We start from the raw sequence: 21313 nt of genomic DNA on the forward strand, positions 1-21313 counted from the left end.
TGTTAATATATTTGGTTTTTCCATCATGGCTAGAAACATTTTTAGAAAATTAAAGTTTTTTTCAGCAAAAACAGGTGTTGTCCTATTGAAAATAGCTGCCAGGTTTCTAGATGGTTGATGGGCTTTTCTGCAGACTACTTCCTTTTATAAAAATATTATGTTGGCTGTCTCTCTCAGGCTAATAGCAGAAGCTATTGAGCATCTTCTCTGTATCAGCTTTTATGTAGTTCCCATATTCAACATTACCTCCCAGGAGAAAGTGAGGCTTGGCAGGTGGTGTGAGAGCCCTTGGAGAAGCTCAGGTAGAGGTCCCTTCAAGATTCTCCAGCACAGGTTTGCATAAAGTTGTACAAGTCAAGAAAACAGCTTCTGCTACAGATGTCCTGTTTGAGCTCTGCTTTCAGTGTGGAGTTCCTGCTGTCAACTTGGATATACAGACAGGTAGAAATACACTGAACAAAATCTCACCTTTCAGCAACTCCATGCTACAAAGTGCAACGCACCCATGGTTGTAGGCTCTGCCACGTGCCTGCAGCCTGTGAGCTGACAGCTCTCAGATCAGCCCAACTCAGCATGGTGGACAGTGAAATACACATAGCACTCTGCTGGAAATATCACATATGGAACTTTATAGGTCTTTTGTTTTCTTTAAACATTTTTACAAATACACGTAACAGAATCTTGGAATGTCATATAGGATCTGTAAACATTTCCAGTCTACCAGCTGTAGTAATAGGTTTTTAATTCCTGCATTTGGATAAAGTGCTTCATACATAAGGCTATTTGAGCAAAGCAAAGATACAGGATATTCCAGGCAGGTAAAATTCATACCCTCTGAACAAGATTGTTTCTTCTCCTCTCCTCCCTGCAATTCTGAATCACTCACATCACACAAAAAATGTCCTGCTTCATCTGCTCCATAAGCCACAGCTCAGACTTAAAGGATAGGAGTTATCATACTTTTTTTTCTTTTGTGCTGCACAATGACTTATTTACAATGCTTTTGATACTCACCTGTGTTTCTGACATAGCTGTGTGAGTTTCTGGCTATTCTAGTTCAGAGAATGGCTTGAGGCAAGGAAGAGAGAGAAAGTGAGCACAAAGAGGTTAGGTTGTTAGTAATGGGATGTAAAACCTTACTGCATGGTAGGAAAGGGAGTGACTGGCAGCTGATACCTCTTATGTTATCCCAATTTATTTCCTGGTGGAAACTGTAAATCAAGAGTGAACAAATTACATTCTCTTGCACTGGGAATGTGGATAAGAAGAGAACAAGCGCAGCTCAGGCCTGCACTTGCATTTATTATGCAATCAGTTCAATCCTTTTATGAAGGTGTTTTCACCAACACTGAGTTTTTGCTCATGAGTTGCTTGTGCTGCAGGTGTGGAGACTGCTTACATCCCCAGCTAGCAGTTTGTCTTTTAGGAGCAGCAGAAAGTGGAGACCATGAATTAGCCTGTAAAAATGCCAGGAACTGCACCCCTGTGTGATCAGAGCGGAAGAGTAAAAGCACGGGAATGCAGCAAGGCACTGTTGGAAATGTTACAAAGAGCAGCTTTCAAAGAAGGTGGAAAGAGGAAAAGCAGCAAAGATCAAGTTTGTATTGTAAATGAAGTCATTTGGAAAGCTTTTCAACATACAACATTGGTCAAAAAGCCTGAATAGTGCCAGTCACAGCTTAGAGCAGAGGTGACCTTAAGAGTGACAAAAACATATAGCCCTTCTGATAAGACATTTTTCCAGGTCCCCATTGTTTGCGACCCTGATACCTCTATGATATTTGAGACACAGACAGAAAGACTGGAGGCCTTTTCTATCATTGTTATTTTAAACACAAGAGAGTCACCGTGAGCTCCAGCACTACACGGAAAGCTTCCACTCGAGAAGGCACATTAACTCTTTGGTGCAACATCTTACAGGAGCAGCAGTACTTCGATAGGCAGCACATGCTCTTCAGTTAGTCTTATGGTTTGCTCAGCAATCTACCCAGCTACAGCAATGGAACCAACAACTGAAGTCTTGTTCTCACCCTTGCAGATAGTCACAGTTTGCTGCAACAACAGCACAGCTGCAACTTGTTCTGTCCTCTGTCATTGTGATTAGGGTAGATAGAGAACTGAAGATTGAAGTTGATTCCCTGCTGCATTCCTCTAGAGCAAGGACACTGTAGACAGTAGGACCTGTCCGCAGGTCTGACACATCTCTCAGCAGGACCAAAACAGTAAAGAAATCCCTCAGCTACTGAAGTAAATATGATACTGCTGTTGGCACACTGGTCAGTCTCCCACACTGAAGGTTTGAAAATGAATGGTTGTATGAAACTCTGGACAGGAGCTTGATGATTCGGTATGAAATGAACTCTGAGAGCGCCATCAGCTGTATCAGCTTTGAGGAGACCAGCCTTTTGTTTTCAAAATAGTAGATGAATTTATAAAAAAAAAAAAACAACAACAAAAGAAAAGCTAAACAAGAAAATTGCACCCAAAACCACTGTCCTCAAAGAGGCAACAGCTGACAATGTAATAGCAAGTGTTTTCTCAAATAACACAATTCCAGTTTCTTGAGATTGTGTGGTCTGTGCATATGTATAGCAGTCTGTACATCTGAATTAGAGAATTCTTGCTTGGAAGAACAGCAAACTCCATTCTTTTTGTGGGCTTTTTTTCTTTTGTTTTTAAAATCTGAAATTTTACTCTGCACTTTTCAGTTGGGGGAAGAAAAATAAATGTTTCATTGCAGAGAAGTTGCCAAGTACAAGCTCACAGAGCACACCCCAGTCACACCAGATCTTCCTCTGGCACATACAGCGTTTTCTCAGTTTGTCTGCTCACCATTTCAACAATCAAAGCTCAATAAAGGAGGATGGGTACTAAGACAAAACAAGTCACTGTCTATAACCAGCCAGCAACTTCTAAAGGTAATAGGATGAAGAGCACTTAAGAATATGGTTAAATGTTTTTCCACACTTACTGTGTTCCCAGTCAAGACAAGGTCAAGCAAGGGAGGGGGGAAAAGAACCCAAACAAACCCTACATGCCCTTTTTGTGACATTCTTGAGATGATGCCTTATTCTTATGTAGAAACATTTCCCTCCCCAACCAGTTTTGCTCTGGTTTGCAGTCAGAATCTCTTCTACATCACTGGAAATCTTCAGGAAAGATCTGTCACAGCCATTTCAGTTAGTGGAGCAGGGCAGTGCATAGGAGGAAAGACTCAGAAGAGAGTTAACACCTGAATTGCTATAAAAAGCTCTTCAAAGTGTATTCTGAACAAAGTTGTTAAACAAGCACCCTACAGACTCCTTAAGGCCCAGCACCCCTAAACGTCACCCACAAAAAGTGCACTTTCCCTCATACTGAGGGGGAAATGGGGATATGAAACTGGGCAAATAGCTTATTATGTTGCTCTTGAATTTAACTCATAATTTCCACCTGGTCGAGGAAGATCTCTTGTTGCATTTAATTTTCTAAATAGAAGACACACAGACAATTTTGTGATGGGAAGATTTAAATCTATTTCCTGCTACTGAGGAAGTTCCCCAAAGGGAAAATACTGTAACAGTTCCAGTTTAACAGTGAGCGTTCACCCTTCATAATGTGCTTCCTTTCTACCAGGAGAAGAAAACAGAAGCCAGGTGTCAAGCTCCCCTTTGGCAGCTCACTTGGTCCCACAAAGATAGGTTAAGGGGAGTCCTGATCACGTTGAGTTTGGTTGTATATGTTTATAGTTTCTTCACTTTTCACTTTCTCTAGAGGATAAAATTCCCCCTAAAGTAACATGACATGCAAGTTCTCCTGCCATTTGCCTCAAGAGGGAAAGTCACTGGAGATATAAAGTGAGAATAATTAGTCCCTTTATCACTATCAGATATCCTGAAAACCCCATTACTGAGGGCTGTGCTATTTCTAGAGAAAAAGAACTGCCACTGACATTGCCTTCTCTTCACACACTCCGGTGCTATCCGGAGCTGGAAAAGACAACTGATTAATACCCGATAAATACTGATTTCTGCTAATCCATTTTATCAGCACTGTGTCCCAGCCTAGCAGCGTGACAGGACCCTTCATTTCTGGACCAGAGGAGACACCAGCCATGGGATCACAGCTCTCCCACAGTCCAAACAGCGACTCAGCAGATGGATGTCAGAACCTCCAGGAGAAATTAAACATGCTCTGCTGTAGCTGTCCAGCTTTATAACACAAGTAGTTTATAGTTAAGGAATGTCTCATTCAATTACATTCCCACTTATGCCAGGCAAACTCCTCCAGGTTCCCCAACCCAGTCATCTTTGGCCCAGGACTGCATCAGATGAGCAAGTCCCCAGGCTGCCCTGCCACCACGAACTGAATCAATACTGACACACACTGTGCTGAGCCTCCATGGGAAAACAGCTGTGCTACAGCAGCACTGTCCTGCAGCCAACCAGGTTAGTGAACCCAGACACTTCGTTCATATATTTTGCTTTAAGGTTTAGCAATAAGAATTCAAATCCAGCCAACTACCCATGGGATGGCTTTCAGCTTTCCTCTTCTCCATATGCCTGTAACACAGGCCCCTCCCAAACTTAAAAGGAAATCCATATCTCCTCTATGAGCAAGTGCTTCAGATATCCTGTTCATCTCAGCACTTCAGAAGCTTCTCAGCATATGTGCAGATAAGCCTTTTTGGAGGACAGTTAGTACAAAATGCAGAGGCATCAGCAGTAACACTGCAGCACCTACTGCACCATGCCACAACCTGACCACACAAAAACTGTCTGCAAGATAACGAAAAGTCAGCTCTGCCCTAGAGCATTCCAAAATTAAGAGTGTCTTTTTATCTGTATGTTCTGCCCCACATCCAGTCTGTCTAAATCAGAGAGCAGCTCAAAGCAGCAGTATTTAAAAAGAAAAAAAAAAAAAAAGCTGTTTGGAGGATTCATTCTAACATCTGGAGGTAGAGGTCCGACCCCTCCCTTGATTGCACTTCTTGCTCACGGTAGGTGCTCGGAGTATTAATTGGAAAAGAAGTTTCCATCCGGAGGTGACAATGGTGGAGTTGGCATATTGCTAGATCCCACGAAGAGGCAGCTCAACTTCGGCTTCAGTTCATTCCAAACTTTACTCATCTGTGAGTAGAAAGGGAGAGGACACAAGCAGGAGAATGAGGTAAGGTGGGAATTCACCACTCTGTGTTTTAGCAGGAGTTTCAAAATACCCAACAGCACAACACAAGTTTGATAGAGCACTTTGGAGAAGTCCAGCGTACCCGGACCTTTTCTTTTAGATGGTGCTATAATGACTGAACAGAAATCTTTCTTCAAAAAGGGTTACAGGCTGGCCTTGATCCTCACCCCTCACTGAAAATACCTTAGGTGACTTTTTAATAAGTTATGAAAAATCCCATCTGAATTGATCATTAGAGGAGGAAGACCCACAGGAGAAAACAAATCAGTTCAAAATTTTCATTGTTGTTTTGGGAAAAAGGGCATAGGTCAAGAGAACTCACCTCTTTGTGACCCTGGATCTGGGAATTGACAAAGGCCCCCAAGATGTGAGATGTGAGAGGCAGATAGATATGGATGAGCTGTGTCTCCTGATGCAGGCAATACAAAGAGAAGTAATTCCGAAGCTCCATAGTTAGGATGGCATTTTCTTGCTGAAAGAGAAGGAATTCAGTGAAACGCAATGCCAGGAAGAGAGTGCCAAGGAGATCCATTTGCAGCAGGAGAAAACAGTATTCCTCACCAACTGGCAATTCAAACACACAGCAGGAACCTAAAAAGGCAGCGCCTGTGCTCACGTGGTATGACAGCAACTGCACTTTCCATCACACAGAATATTGCTTTCCTCATCTGAAAATGTCATGTTGCCAGAGAACCAGTAATAAATACTGGTAAATAACTGAGGAAAACAAATGCGTTATCCTTGTAGCACAGCAGATAGCTCAAATTACTCAGTGCTAAGAGCTCAAGAGCTAATGGCTCTTTGCAGATATGACTGAACTGCACCACTCTCTGCTTTCCCCATGCATCTGCACTACCTCCACAATTCGAGATTCCAGTTGCTCCACTGATTCTGGTTCTTTGTTCTGCACAGTGGCACTCATCATCTGCTTCTTCATCATGCTGTACTTATGCAATGCTCGCTGGTGCTTGTGCAGTACCCCCTTCTCATGTCTTTCACACAGGTCCTTTATAGAGGAAAAGAAGCAAATAAAAAGTAGGTACTGAATGGAAGCAGGGCATGGTGCTAAGGAACAGCAAGCAGGCAAGCCATTTACATCAGGAACACAAAGACACTGTCATGCTTTACGCTATTTCTATGCTGCAGATATTTATTTTTTTTTTTCCTTCTTAGGAGGGTAAAAGTGTTAGCTAAGAATTCAAGAAACAGAAGTGCCACTTAAGCTCAGTGGCACAGGCCCAAGCAAACCGGAACATCACTTTGGCCAACATTTTGGATCTTATCAGACCACTTATCTTCCATGACCTTCTCAATATTAAGTGCTGGCAATTAACTGTAGTAATAACTTCCCAGCACCCTTCTATTTCAGTCCCAGCATGGGAACGTCAGGAGAGGCTGCCAAGTACAGTTTCACTAGGTGCTTCTAAAAGAAGTGCCTTTGACTGAGAGATTGATATCAAAAAAATTCTTTTGTTTGTAGCCGAGCTCACAAATCGTCTCCACTGACAAAACATCTCATTCACTGGTTTGACTCAAAAGCAGTCAAATCTGGAAAAAGGTTGGCTGACCCACGCAATTGAAGCGGTCAGATTTCTGAACTCCTCCCAGATGTGTTTGCCATTTGGCAACATCTCATCACAAGAATAGCTGATCAGTAAGGCTGTGCAGCTAACTAGGGCTAACAGCCACTCCCATCCCTCTGCCACATCCCCTCTATGCCTCCAAACTGCCCTTTTCCACCTCATTGGCATCACACCCTCTGGAGAGCACAAGCTTGCTCTAAACAACTTTTTCACTGGCAGAAGAACAGCAAAGCTCACTTTATAGGACTGGAGTAAATCCAGGAAAAGGTTCAGCTTCTCCACCACATCATTCTCTTCCTGTTTACCCTAGAAAGCAAGGAAAAAGTACATTTTACGTAAGCCTAGCAAGCACCAACATCACTGTTCTTCAAATCCTTACCCCATGCAGGCCCTCCACAGTACTCCCTAGGGCATATCAGTGCTTACACAACTGCATCAAAAACCTTTCACACGTAACAGTAGTGCTCAGCCTCCAGCATGCAGAACAAAAACCTGAACTGGAGTGAGAACAGCTATTCCAACTGACTGATTATTATAACCAGAGCAGTTAGTTTCCCAGCACTGTGTGCCAGACCTTTCAACTCTCTCTGCCTTAACATTTGTTTTTGTAGACTCCTCCACTTTTTGACTTTCCTTCTTATAAGATAATTATTCCATTAAATCTATAAATACCTACATATTTCCCATAATAGTTCATGCATCAAAAAGCATAAATGAGACACCAAATTTATGACAACTTTTTTTTTTTTTCCTCTTTTACTAAATATTGCCTTTTCTTCCCATATCAGTAGAGCTCTCTGGAACAGACTCTGGAGAAAAAGAGCTGGTCTGACTGATCTATAAAAGCATGCTGAGTATTTTAACACATTGAGATGAGAAGACAAGACTATTACTTTTGCTTTCCAGACTGCCACATTGTTCTGTCATTATCACATTGCACATTCACACAGGGCACTTCTGTCTGCATGATTCTCGTGTACTGTCTAAGTAACAAAAACATCAAAATTTGATTCAGAAGTCCTGGATTCTCTGCAGCAGGTAAACAACACAGAGCACAGGCCTTTTGGACTGTTCAGTACAGCAACACAACTGCACTTGTCCAATAACCACCTAAAAGGAAAAAAGAAAGCAGGCTTTTCCCTCCTTTCCTTTTCCCCATTATTCTTTCCCCATTCAAACAGTCCAGCTCTTTCTTTCACTCCTCAACAAGCAGGCTGGTGGCTGAGGATGCAAACTTGGATTACAATCTCCCTTTTAACTTTTTAAATATCTACACCTGTAGAGCTCACGATTCAAAATGAAACATAAGAAAGCAATGCACCTTCCTCATTATACAAAAAGCAACACAGAAAAAAAACAAACTCACCTGCTGCACAGCCTTATCTGCCAGAAGTGCAAATTCAACAGACAGACCCTTCAAGGCCTGTTTCAAAGTCCCCCACGTGTTATTATTCAAAGCAGCCCAGGAAGGAAGAGGTGTAGTGTCTGAGCCCAAAGCACTAGGAGAACAGAATTAATGATTAAGTTTAGGAAACAAACTCCACTTGGTAGGTGCACAAGTTTGCAGAAAGCAGCTCAGAATTTCAAAGAGCTCACAGCACAGAGGTACTCCTGCACAGTCACAAACACATTGCCAAATATATTCTGGGAGGAGACACAATATAATCAGTACCTGAGTATCAAAGTATTGCTATTTATCTCTGTTGGTCTATGGAATGCAGCACAGGTTTTCCTATTTTTCAGTTAGGAAAACTTGATTAGGGCATAGAGCATGCATTCAAACACACATTCTTACTAGACCACTTGCAAGTAAACCTCACAACAGCTTTCAGTCCCAAAGCTCAAAAAGTTCTTCTTTCAACCAACCTACCTTAGTTCCTTCCCAAATATGAGGAGATCTGAGGCATTATCAATGGCTCGAGATGCTATCCTCTCTGCACGGTCCCGGAGCTTGTAGAAGCTGTTATAAATATTCCGGATGAGCTCCCTGCTGGCAGCAAACTGGGCCTGTATGTCAGCTGGGAGGAAGTCCTGAAGAAGCACAAGAAGGTTACTAGTGGATACATGAGAGGCATATTCACATATCACAACCGTAGGTGCACCAGACAGTTAGGAGAGAGACAAACATCTCTGGCACTCTCTCCCTCCATGCTGTGACAACCCTGAAGAGATCAGTTTTATAATTTAGATATGCGTGTCAGATGTCACACAAACACCCCCAAATCTCAGAGGCAGAAAGAGGTTCAAATGCAGGTACCAAAATGCACAACTCTACTACACAGAGCAGGAACTGGGAGGTTTTTCCAGTTCAAAGATTCTGATCAAAAGCTACTAATAGCTGCCAGCACTGCTAAGGTGAGCACGTACCGAGAGTTCAAATAAGTTCTTTCTGACCTGTGCATCACCAGTAGAGCCTCAATTAAGCTTCAATTGCAAAACCTTCTGCTAGCAGTACCCGAACAACCACTTCAAAATTGCTCAATGAACAGCAAATGTATACTTAAAAGTTCACCACAGCACTAATCACTGGGATAAAGAGATCAATGCAGAACTTCCACCTGACTTCTATAAAGCAATCCAAATTACTCTCCCACAGTGAGAAAGACAGAACAATGACTTGAACACAAGAAGACATCAGTCTAGATATTAGCTCTTAAATCATGTGGCCTGGTGATTTGTTTGTTGCAAGTACAAGTATTCACCAAAAATTGGGTTCTGAGCAGGATTTGTCGTCTCATGTTCACAACCCAGTGTTTAGGTAGAACTATCAGGCCTTCAGGCTCAAATATTTATTTCTGTTTCCTAAGAAATTAGGAGTTTGAAAGTCCTTCCAAATCTGGAAACAGCTCTCTCCTACCTAAGGACTCTATCACCAAACGCCAGAACTGATCCACCTGGAGAAGAGAGACATTTAAATCAGCATTAAATGAGGTAAGAAATGTGTATACATACCTTGGCCTGGGTGGCCAATCTGCAGGTCAGAAACTCATCTCCCATTCCCTGCACCAACTCTCTTAGTTTATTCTGTACGTCCTAAAGAAGACACAGTTCTTTCATGCTCACTTGATTCTAAGGAAAGTCAGCCTACACAGGACACTCATATCGTAATAGTAAGTCACGATTTATCAGATTGAGCTTTATTCAGGCTAAGTTTAGTTTGAGGGGAATTGCCATTAGTATCTCCTAATAACAGTTACCATTTTCAAAATATTGCATTCCTGGCATCAAATGAATTTACATTCCACTTCCCAGCTACAGAAATATCATATAATTATTACAGAATTATAGAATGCCTCATGTTGGAAGTGACCTCAAGTATCATCAAATTTCAACTCCCCTATCACCAGCAGGGCCACCAACACCCAGACCTGGTACTAGACCAGGCTGCCCAGGGCCCCATCCAGCCTGGTCTTGAACACCTCCAGGGACGGAGCGTCCACAGCCTCTCTGGCTGAGACAAAATGTTCCTCATCACAGAGAGCAACAACATGTAGGTCAAAAACAACTCTGGACTCTGCCCAGGAGAGCAGTGACAGGAAGGTGTGCAAACTCAGATTTATCACCAACAAATACTCACTGAGCCACTGAATGACAGAAAGAGCTTCAGGAGCACATCTTCTGAGAAGGGGGGATGCCGAGCCACCAGGTTTATAAAGCGCTTCAGAGCTCTCCTCCTTGATTCTATGAATTCTCGATCAGCTACAGGAAGGAACACCGAATTTCAATTAATAGAGTACAGAATCACAGTTGCTCAGAAAGAAAAAAAAAAATAAAACACTCTGTCCAGTAATTTCCTCATACTTATAAACCTTGCCAAAGCACTTGAAGAAAACCAAAGAATGGTTCAACTATTCCCTCAAGTGGTGCTTCATATCTTACTGAAATATCCTGCATATATATTCATGTGTTTATTTCCACAGGACAGGTCAAGTAAGCAGGTTAAACAACTGAGTCTAAGACCAGAAACCTCTACTTATAAATAAAGGGTTGGGTTTATTCAGCTGCTTTGCCAATATCTGCACTTATCTTTTTCCCACAATGCTGAAAGTGCCCTGAAAAAAAATCTACATTTCAACCTGCAGTACATCCACCCAAAGGCCTTCCTTGTCCAACTAGGAGGAGTTCAGCTCATCTTCCTTCTCAAAACAGGAAGGGTTTCAATCTGGTGGCAATGCAGTAAGGCTGCACATCAGAGATCCCAGCATCTTTGCAGGAAAGATGAAAAACATTCAACTAAAATAAATCTGAAGGAGAAGAACGTAACATCACTTTCTGCCTTAAAGTTTTGGACTACATCAGGACTGTTCTACTAGCATTTGTTCCCATTTCTTTTAAGACATCTCACATGTATGAGAAGAAATGCTCCAGTGAACACAGAGAAATATCAACGCATTAAATGCTAGGAAATAAGAACAGACAGGTTTTATGTATTGGAAACATCTTTCAAGCATCTTCTCTCTGCTAAGATAGATCAGAAAGGTCACTTTGTTTATAGGTGTTGCATGAAGCAGAAACCCTGGAAGTCCCAGCAGAGAATACCAAATCAGGACAACTTCAAAGATTAATTTTCACAACCCCAAAAGAAAGATCTTTTCAGTTTGCACTCCATTGTAAAGTATGGCCATTGGAAGTTCCCAATAATGTTATTCTACTTTGTTCTGGCTCACTACAAACCCATTTATCAGCTCCTTTTTTCTGTAGCAATACATGGACTCCTTAACTAAAATCAATTATTTACTGAAACATTTTAAACTTAGCAGCATGGGCAGGAGACAAGGCAGCAAAAAGCTCATCCTTCCACAGATTAAGCAAAAAACAAGATAGGATCTTATACAGTTGTGCAACATTTTAAATAACAGAAGTTTAAAAATGGTGCCTACAGAAATGTTTGAGAAGGAGCTTTGATATGCCTTTTGTTTTGGGTTACTTCATTGGTCTCTGAGAGCTACAGCATATTTGAGTGAAGTGACATCAATTCCAGCCTTTTTTTTTTTTTTTTTTTAACTTCTAGTTACCTTAAACAGATTGACAAACTCCTCCTTATAACAGGAAAAAAAAATAAAGAGGGAAATGGTCACTTCAAGGCACTTGGTTAATCCGCAAGAAGGAAGGAGGGCACCTTTTTGTAGGTAAGCTCAAAGCGTGGTTAATGTTGCCACAAGGCTTCTGTGTGAGGGAACACTTCCTGCTGAAGCTGTTCACTTAACATCACCAGGCTGCCAGTCCTGAACTGAGCTCTTTCAATTATTTATTTTCAGTGATATCATCTTGATCACTCACACAACAAAACAAAGACCCAAGGTTACCTCCGAGCATCCTCTTTGGTGGAAGTGCTGGCACCATTCGATATGGGAACTTCTGCAGCAGCATCTCATGGAACACCACAAAATCATTATACCGCCTATAGACCGAGCATTTGAATCTCTGCAATACAGGAAGAGAGAAATAACTTTAAATCAATCCATCAATCCAGGCTGGACAATCAGCAGCACTTCCACGACCTCCTAACATTAAGCTGCAGAAAGGAAAGGAAAAATCACATCCAGAGAGCACAGAAATGAAATATTCCTCATTTCTAGGGGCTTGTGGTAGGAAGGTGGTAGAAAATACTGCACTGGAACAGTTATAAGAAAGACTACACACAACTCTATATTTTCTCACCACTTTTGCTCTGCACATCACCCACCACTTACAATGGCACTATGCATTTTCAGAAGTAAAGTAAGGAGGCAGATAACTGGAACACAACAGGAACAGCCCCTAGGGCCTCTCTCTGTCTGATTTGAAGTCTGATGCTGATTTGCATTGCAGTTCCTCGATGAAGATCAAGGGCAAGTTATTCTACTTCCTGCAGAAGCATCTACAGCTAGAACTGAGAGGCATGAGAGCAACTGAGATGAGTTAGTAATGGATTCCTAAATTCAAAACCTGGAGAGAACCAGCAGAGTCACTCAGACCAGTATCTTGCAGTCATGGGCAAAAAACACTGCGTCCTCAAGATCCTCAAGAGCCCACAGAAACATTCACTGTTTGCCCTTTCTCCCATACAACAATCTTTGATGATCTTCCAGACATTAATCTAAAGCCATCACCACAAATAAGTGATGCCAAATATGTACAACAGTTCGATTGCTGCTCAGTAACTGGTTTTTTTTGTTGGCCTAGGACACGCAAATTGCTCACAGCCTACTTCAAATAGATTACTTTGCTGCTAAAAGCTACCCAATCTACTGGAGAGCTATTTCACTGCCCAATCCATAAAAAGGAAGAGATACATCAACTCGAGTCTTTGCCAACCCCACGATCAGAACCTACTGGTCAGGATCAGAACAAGTAAACTGGAAATGGCCCCAACTCTGCAGAAGGATTTTTTTGTTTCTGTAATTTTTCTGTTTAAGGATTTCAGTTTAGCACTGCCAATATTATTTCTTCACAAGTTCTAAACAGTCTGAAACACAGGATAATGGAATCATTGATTTTTCAGTGTTACACATCTGCTTTTGTACAGAGCTCACGTTGCAGGTGTGTCTGGTTAGCCAGTAACCTGAATATTACCCAGTGACTTTGCAAAACTAGCTGACGATGCATCAGACCTCAGCTAAGACGACGTGCCACACTGCAGAAGCACTTGTCAAGAAAGCATAAGCCAGTGCATTTAAACTCACCCAATACACCCGACCTACTCAAGCCAGCATCATCCCACGGAGCAGCGCAGACAGAACTTTGCCAAAAGCAAGTGCACAGAGATTCCTCAGAGGACACGGTCTCACTGAAACCAATGCTTGCTCACGTTACCTTGCTGGAAACTTCATATTCCACATGTTTCAGAAAAAGGCCTTTCTTCTCAGGTATGAGCTCCACCTGCACGCTATCCTTGCTCAATAGCTCTTGCAGGGTGTGGGGAAGCAGCAGTGGATTTCCTGGGGGTGCCTGCATTAGGAATTGTTCCGGTTCCCGCGTTTCATTTACTGGAGGCTTTGCAAAATCTGAAAGACAAAAAGGGATAAAACGAGCAGTCCGACAGATCTTGAGATGATATAGCAAAGGGAGACTTCAAATATTCCGTTCCCTCTCAGAGTTCCCACAGTGGTGCAACACCACCAGAAGAGCACTGGAGCCACTCCTCCCCCAGGAGGCTATGCTACTTCCCACACGTTCAAGACATCAGTACCTCCCTCTGCACTACACCCAGAAGCACCACCAATTATATCGAGTCAGGAAGCCATCTCTACTGAGCAGAAGAATCACAGGCCAAATTCATGCCGTGATTCAGCTCGGAGGCCTGTGTTTCCTGTCTGTCCAGCTCCCACCACAGCAGGATCTGCCAAAATGAATGAAGCCCTGGCTCAGCACTTTTGGATCCTGCCTAGAACAAATCGTGGAAGCAAAGAAAATGTGTTTTACTGCTCTGCAGAAAGTTATTACATTCATTTCACATGCCATTACAAAGGAAAGAGACACTTTGTTTGACATTGCTATATTAAATTGTATGACAGCGTGCTGGAGCGTGCATGATTTGCAGTAATTTACTATGTCAGTATGTTTAAGTTCAATAGCAGCAGGAAACAGATCCTAGCAATGTTTATCAACCCTAGAGTTCCTCTATCTCAGCAAGCTCAGGCAAAATCTTACAAACGCCCGGACTCTATTGCTTGTAGATAAACCCATCCTGTTTGGTTTTTATTTTGTTGAGTTTGGGTTTGTTTTGTTTTCCCCACACACTGAATTCAGCCATAGCTGAGCAGCTTCAGTCAGAGAGATCCTAACTAATCCGCAGCAAAATGCAAAAGGGAAAAAAGGTGGCTGTAACAATACGGCCATGAAGAGAGTGCACCAAAAAAGGGAAAAGGAGGAGGATTCAGAGTAATCTCTTATTTCTGAATGGCCAAACTGAGGTCCATCCTCTGAATTTGACTTCATAACTGTATGTTCCATGACTGTAACACAAGCTCACATTCTCCTACAAAGCAATTATTTATTTATTTTTTACCCATTTTACACATAGGAGAAGACAGAAGACGTGGATATAATCCTGGAATCTATTCAACCCACACCTGGGTTCTGCTCTCCTGTATGGAACAGATGAGCTGCTTCCTCTCCAAATGTCTGTCTAAGAGATATGGTAAGCAAGCTCTTTTACAAAGCAAGTCTCATTAATGGATTCAAAACTGCTTAAAGCTGTGGAGTATTAACCATTCCCTCACTGCAAACGCGTAGAAGTTGCAGCCCTTTTTAAACACATCTAAAATGTTGGCAACTCAAGACGACAGTAACTACAGAAGCAAGAATCTTCCCTCAAGCTTTGATAGTAGTTGAAAAGGTTTGTATCTGCCTTAGAGGCTCCTTCAAGAAGACAAAGATTCATAAGCTCAACTTGAAAGCACTGATCTTCTCCTAAAGGTTTCCCACCTGCTCCTCCACGTGCTCAAGGCTCTGGAAAATGGAGAAAGCAGGCAACCTTCAACTCCTCAGATCTGCAGCTTCAGCCTTTGTTCTGTAGAAGGGCTCAAGGAGTCCAACCCAAACCCAGGAAAAATGACCTTACCCCACACGTCTTGTCAGGCTTCAGATTCCTGCTAAGGTGACTCAGAGAAGCAAGTCTTAACACCTGTGCTTTAATTGAATAATCACCTGTTAACCCCACCTACAAAGAGCTTCTAAAAGTTCCAGTTAATTGCCAGAAATCTGTTGTAAAAATACAAGCTGATTCAAGCTGATATGGGACTCTGCTGGATAAAGAGTTAATATATCTATACTACGTTTCAAATAGAAGCTGAACTGAGAAGGAAAGGAAGGAAGAAAAAAAAAAACAACTCTGGACACAGAGAGTAAAGCAAATTATTTCCTAGTGTAATAAAACCCTCCCACCTAACATCTGATGGTGCTGCAAGGTATCAGCAGCCATGCTGTCAAGAGGAAGCATCAAAAACACACAGAGCACTATGAAAAGCACCTCGCTCCTGGAGCAGCGGTTCTCCGGCTGCTCGCCCTGGTAATTCGTGGTTTGAATTGCTCACTCGCATGACTGAGACGCAACGTGACGCAGGAGCTTTGGTTATTTCTGCCATGCAGGCACACATGCTTGAACAGAATTCCACGGTCCTGTGTTGCTCAACCACTGGCTCACATTTCAGAGGAAGTCGCAGCAAACCAGCCTCTCAAAAAGGAGCTGCTCCAAACACAACCCACCTGCTTCTGGGAGCAGCAGGGATCTGCACCAACGCGACCCTCCTGCTGCCTATTGAGCCTCTCTGCCTGCCTTTCATTGCCAGCTGCGATTCCATGGCACCCGCTGCTCCCCGATCAGGGGCTCAGCACCAGCCGATGAGCTACTGCAGGCCTGGTGGGAACAGATCTGGACCACAAGAAAGGATTTACAGAGGAAATACTGAAGGCTTCATGGCTATCCTTTAAGTCCCTGGATCTGCTGCAGGACTCAAACTGTGCACCACCTGATGCCGAGAAGGACCCCCATGTTTACCACAGTGAACCCCACACAAGGATCAAGACATGATGTTCCTTCACTTGAAATACTTTGCTAAGTTATTCCCTAAATTTGTATTCTAAAACTCATCTACAGGAAATACCTTCTCTTTATCAGCACATCCGGCTCTCCCCAAAATGCTCTGTAGCTTCTTTACATCCCACCTCGTCTAAATCATACAAATCAGATAACTGTACAGAGTAATTACACTTAATTAATGACGTGTCTTTCATATTAACAGGACAGCTAGCCAACACGAACGTGCACCCTCAAACACTGGTCTGAGAACACGACGGTTACTTTGGAGCTGTTAACTTGTTCCAGAAAACACCACTCCAGCGTTAACATGAACCCTGCAGAACAACACACTGCAAGCATTCAGCAGCCCGTCCTTCGCCCTGCTTACTGAAGAGTCAATTCACAAACAGCCTGCAGAGCCCTGGCCAGAAACGGTGGATAATACAGGCCAGGAATGGTGGATAATAGTGGGAACTCATTGGTATGAGCTCCTGTGTTCAAGCAATAAAAGGATTTACACGCACTGTAACAAAACACTTAATGCTTCCCATCACGCGCTCTGCTGGAGAACAGCTAATTTTGAAACATTCCCTTTCATCTCACATCATCATCTAGCAAAGTTTATATACGTAGAGCTGTAAATGAATACAGAAATGAGGTAGGGAATGGTACCCTGGAACACAGGAAAGCAGATAAAATGAAATGAGCTCTTTGTGCAAGCTATCTCTCAGCCACAGCAGAGCTTTTCAATCTGTTGTCGATAAGACACAGGGAAGCAGCCTGGGGTAACTGAAAACAATTTGATATCAAAGTTAGAAGGAATGCACATATGTATGCATATACAAACAGTCAGAGAGCAAAGAGACAAGAAGTTTAAAGAAGCGTTTAAAACACAGCCTAGTTTTTGTTTGCTTCTGAAAGAAAAGAGCTGCAATAACTGCTGCCCTGTAGGTCAGGTAGCCCTTGGGCTGAAAGGGCACAGGGAACAAAATGGAAAGCTGTGCCCCTCCATGCCGTGCATTTCAGGCTCCAGTCAGCACCCAGAACTCATCACTCCATCCCACACCAGCAGCCTCCACGCCACCCTACAACCCGCCCTGCACAGCTGTGCCCATCTCCCCTCCCTGCTGGACTGCAGGCAGCCAAAGCTGGAGCTTCTGTCTGGATTGCAGCTGACTGCCACACGCTGCTCTTTATCACACTCAGGTGCTAATCCTCTCAGTGTATGAGACATGCTTAAGTAGAAGGTGCCATGGAATCACTGGTTGCATGTGTAGCGGTCTGACTGTAAGGAGAAAGGAATGTTAAAGAGAGGAATGCCTTCAGGAAAAGTAACTGCTTCCCTGCTGCTATCACAGCCACGGCCTCGGGGGCAGAAGGCAGCAGCTCTCGGAAACAGAGCCCCAGCAGTGTGTATTTCTGCGTGCTGACACCTCACATTTCCACCTGGCAAAAATGCAGGCTCCACCACGAGCTCCCAGGCAAGGCACACTTCAACAGCAATCAGGCATCAGCACTTCCCTTCTGCCTTCTCATGAGAAGCCTCGGGAGCTGTGGAAATGCCTTTCCCACAGCTGTGCTCAACACATTCCTCCCCAGTTTGAGAATTCTCTTCCAGTGCCCATTCCAGCCCCTCCAAGAACACGCTGTGCCTCTACAGCATTAACTCCCTTCCCTTTTATTTTTTATTATGCTTACACAATCTGAAATCCCCTGAAAACTAAAAAAGAAAAAACAGAAGTTCTAGGGAAAAAAAAAAAAAACACCTTTCTTCTTAAGGCTTCAGATATTTTTAAAACTGAGATAACTGTACGCAACTCAGCTGTTTCTGTATTTCAAAGAAACTTTAAGCCACCTCATTCTTACTGGGAAAGGAAAAAGCTGAAAGAATCAGCCTAAAAATGATCCACAGATCTGTAGGTGTAAGGAAAGTTTCACTGATTAACAGATGGTACAGCTGCAGACCAACGATCTGGTTGTAAATCCATGCTGCCCGCTGCCAAAGCAAGACAAGATAATAAGTACGCTATCAGAAATGAGACATAGGAACACAGACTCCAACATTTTACTTTCCTCCTTAAATTCTCCAGCTTCCTCAGTCTGGATATCAAGCAGTGCTCTGTGCTGGTTGCCCTGGGCTGTTTTTTCCTCTGTTTTGAGGGCTTGGGGGCAGGTTCTGTTGTTTGGTGGTTGGTTTTTGTTTGATTCCCCAACTAAACTTCAAATTGCTGCTCGGGATTTGGTGCAAGAAAAGCAGTAGTGTAACAGCTCAAAGATAGAGAGAAGCAGCAAGTTATCTCCTTGCAATATCACAGAGTCAATCTGTATGCCAGAACAGAGAGCCAACTTGGAGCCTTGTGCCCTGCTCCTGTAACCATGCTGTTAGATCAAGTGAATTAATTTAGTAATTTCCCAGTCTGGGAACACAAGGAACGCATTCCATCTCTGAGTCAGCCACAGAGAGGAGCTGCAGCAGACAGAGTGGGATGGAGCTACAAATGTTGAAGAAGTAACAGGATTAAAGGGGGAAATCCATTGAGGAATTTTCACAAAGACTACAGAGATAAAAGCCAACCTCTGACTAGGACAGCCTTCAGCTCCCAGAGAAGGACTGAACTTTTCTCCATCTTCACGCCCAGCTCTAACAAAGAACTGTGGAAGTGTGAAAATTGAGACCCAACTAACAGGAACAGATCCAATCATTCTGCAGGAGTTTGCTTTCAGGAAGCCATGAGCCACTGCTACCTCCCATACAAATTGACACACAAGTCTTATACAGGGAGAGTTTATTTTAACCATAAAACTGCCAAGTTTCCACAAACACCCCTGCCCAAGGAGACCCTGCCAAAAGAAGTTATCTTCTGCTTTGTAAAACTCAATCCAAGTATTTAAGCACTGCCACTCCAGCCACGCCAGACTCTGGATGGTCTTTTTTTTTTTTTTTTAATATATTTTTAAGAAGTTCATTCATTGTGTTGAAATGCTCCCATCCTTTTGTACCAACTCCCTTTCTGCCTGCCACATTGCCCTCCATTGCTCTGTGCCAACCCACTAAAACTTGGCAGTTCTGAGGGAAAACAGTTACACTCAAACTCTGCTATCTGCAGTGGGTGCAGCCTTCCCCACCAAGCCTTGGGGAAGCTGCACACACGACTGAAGATTTACCATCAGAAGAGAAGGGGCAGCCCCCCATCCCAGCCAGCACACCCGCATGAGCTCTCTGCAGTCACTGCAAAACAGATTCAAAAGGCAGCAAGAGCCAAAAAAAATTTTAGAAGATCAATACAAGCAACTCAACAGAAACGACTTCATATACCAGCCATTAATTTTTTTTTCCTTCTTTTTTATCTTTAAGGTACTTCTAATCCTGCAAATCAAAGAATTTGCGTGCCCTGGTCCTGCTAGAACACTCACTGACAAACTGCTGCTCCCTGAAGAAGTTCAGCATGGTTGCTGGCTTCCCAAGATCTCCAATCCCAAACCAGAACGCTGCAAACTAAACAGATACCTCCTCTCACAGCATATTCCTTCTCCACTGCAGTAATCAGACGCTCACCCTGTGTTCACAATGTAACCTTTTCCCAAAGAAAGCCACATTTTCTAAGGCTGAGCGGAGCAGCTCAGAACCTCACCCTGCCGAGCTCCGGGAGCAGACGCAGAACCGCACAGACGTACCTGGGGGAGCTCTCTCTTTGACACAGTAGGACATTTTTTCCACAAAGGCTGCTGCTCAATGTCCCAATATCTTACATCAGCCCTGGACGGAAATATTCCAAAATAACGTATTGATTTACGAACCCGTGACGGGCACCAAGAGCACCAGAGGCCCATCAGCACAATCCTCAGCGCGGTCCCCGCTTCGATTCCAACCGCACCGCTTTCCCCTGCGCACACAGCGCTCACTCGTAATCCCTCCTTCCAGAGGACGGGAGCAAAAAGCTCTCAAACCAGCGCTCCGGAGCAGCGCCGTGCGGTGACGCCGCGCCTCTCGGTTCCCCGTGCCCGGGATCGGCCCCGCGATGAGCGCAGCGCGGAGAGGCGCCGAAGCCTCGGACACAGCGCGCAGCGAGCGACTCCGGGCGAAATAAAGTCACCGTGGCAGCGCCCGGCCGCGTGGCTCCGGGGCGAGGCGGCGCCCCGCGCTGCTCCGTTCCCGCCCGCCTCCCAGCAGAAGGGCTCAATTAACGCGGCGCTCCTGGCCGCCTCCCGCAGCCCCGACGGGCGCTCCTCCGCCCCGCGCCGGGCGGGACGCGTCTCCGCTGCGCCCGCCGCACGTTCCCCATCCGCGGAGCGGAGCGCCCCTCGCCGAGCCGACGGCGGGCACCGCCCAGAGAACCCGGCCGGCGCCGGGTCCGGCCGAGGGGCCGCCGTTCCCGGGAGAAAAGGGGAAAGCGGCCGCGTTTTACCTCGGGTTTCGGCGGAGGCAGCGGCTCTGACCGCCCGCTCCGGAGGAGCCCCGTCGCCCTCCCCGAGCCGGCGGCGCTTAGGAAGGGCCCCGCGGCGCCGACCGCAGCCGCCCCATCCCCGTACCTGTGCCGACACCCGCGCTGCCCGCGGACGGGTCGCCGTCCATCGCGGCCGCAGTCATGTGAGGCCGCGGCCCGGCGGGCGCCCTCCCCTTCCTCCGCAGCGCCCGCCTGTCAGCGCGGGCGGGGCCGGGCCGGGAGGGGGGCGGCGGCGGCGGGGCGCGTGGCGGCGCAGTGCCGGAGTCCTTCGGGTTGGAGAATTGCTGCGAGAGCCGCTGCCGAGCGCCTCAGCGCCACAACGCCGCGCCTCTGCTGAGCTGACCGCGCCGCTCCACGGGCAGCAGTGCCGGTGCAGCACCGCTCGTTCTGAGAATACTCGTCTGCTATCCAACACGACCCTCCCCTGGCACGACTTGAGGCCATCTCGTCCAGTCAGAGAGGCTCCTCTTGTGTCGGATATGGGAAGAAGCTTTGGGATTCCACATCCCTGCCTGTGATCGCACTCCTGACCTCAGTGTAAATGACCCAACGTTGGCAGTGTGGGGGTTCGTGGGTGTAACGTAGCCCTGATGCTGGAATCAGACTAATTTTTTTCT

At 44.8% G+C, this 21313-nt stretch overlaps 1 protein-coding gene across 3 annotated transcripts; it reads right to left on the reverse strand.

The window, feature by feature from the left end:
* Positions 1-606: 606 nt before the first annotated feature.
* On the reverse strand, positions 607-20935 carry SNX8 (sorting nexin 8). Of its 3 annotated transcripts, XM_085237770.1 has the most exons (12): positions 20782-20887; positions 19927-20008; positions 13545-13735; positions 12056-12173; positions 10327-10448; positions 9702-9782; positions 8620-8780; positions 8116-8248; positions 6987-7055; positions 6023-6172; positions 5489-5638; positions 607-5108 (listed from the first exon to the last, which is right to left on the reverse strand). In XM_085237770.1, the coding sequence occupies exons 2-12, from the start codon at positions 19958-19960 to the stop codon at positions 4995-4997; spliced, it is 1323 nt and encodes a 440-aa protein (XP_085093896.1). In that variant the 5' UTR covers positions 19961-20008; positions 20782-20887; the 3' UTR covers positions 607-4994. The 3 variants fall into 3 exon arrangements, with proteins under 3 accessions (XP_085093896.1, XP_085093895.1, XP_085093897.1); XM_085237769.1 differs by lacking the exon at positions 19927-20008 and having other exon boundaries at positions 20782-20935; XM_085237771.1 differs by lacking the exons at positions 19927-20008; positions 20782-20887 and adding an exon at positions 19666-19717.
* Between the last annotated feature and the right edge of the window lie 378 nt (positions 20936-21313).

The sequence above is a fragment of the Meleagris gallopavo genome, chromosome 16, assembly GCF_905368555.1.
Source record: "Meleagris gallopavo chromosome 16, MGAL_WU_HG_1.1, whole genome shotgun sequence".
NCBI lineage: Eukaryota > Metazoa > Chordata > Aves > Galliformes > Phasianidae > Meleagris > Meleagris gallopavo.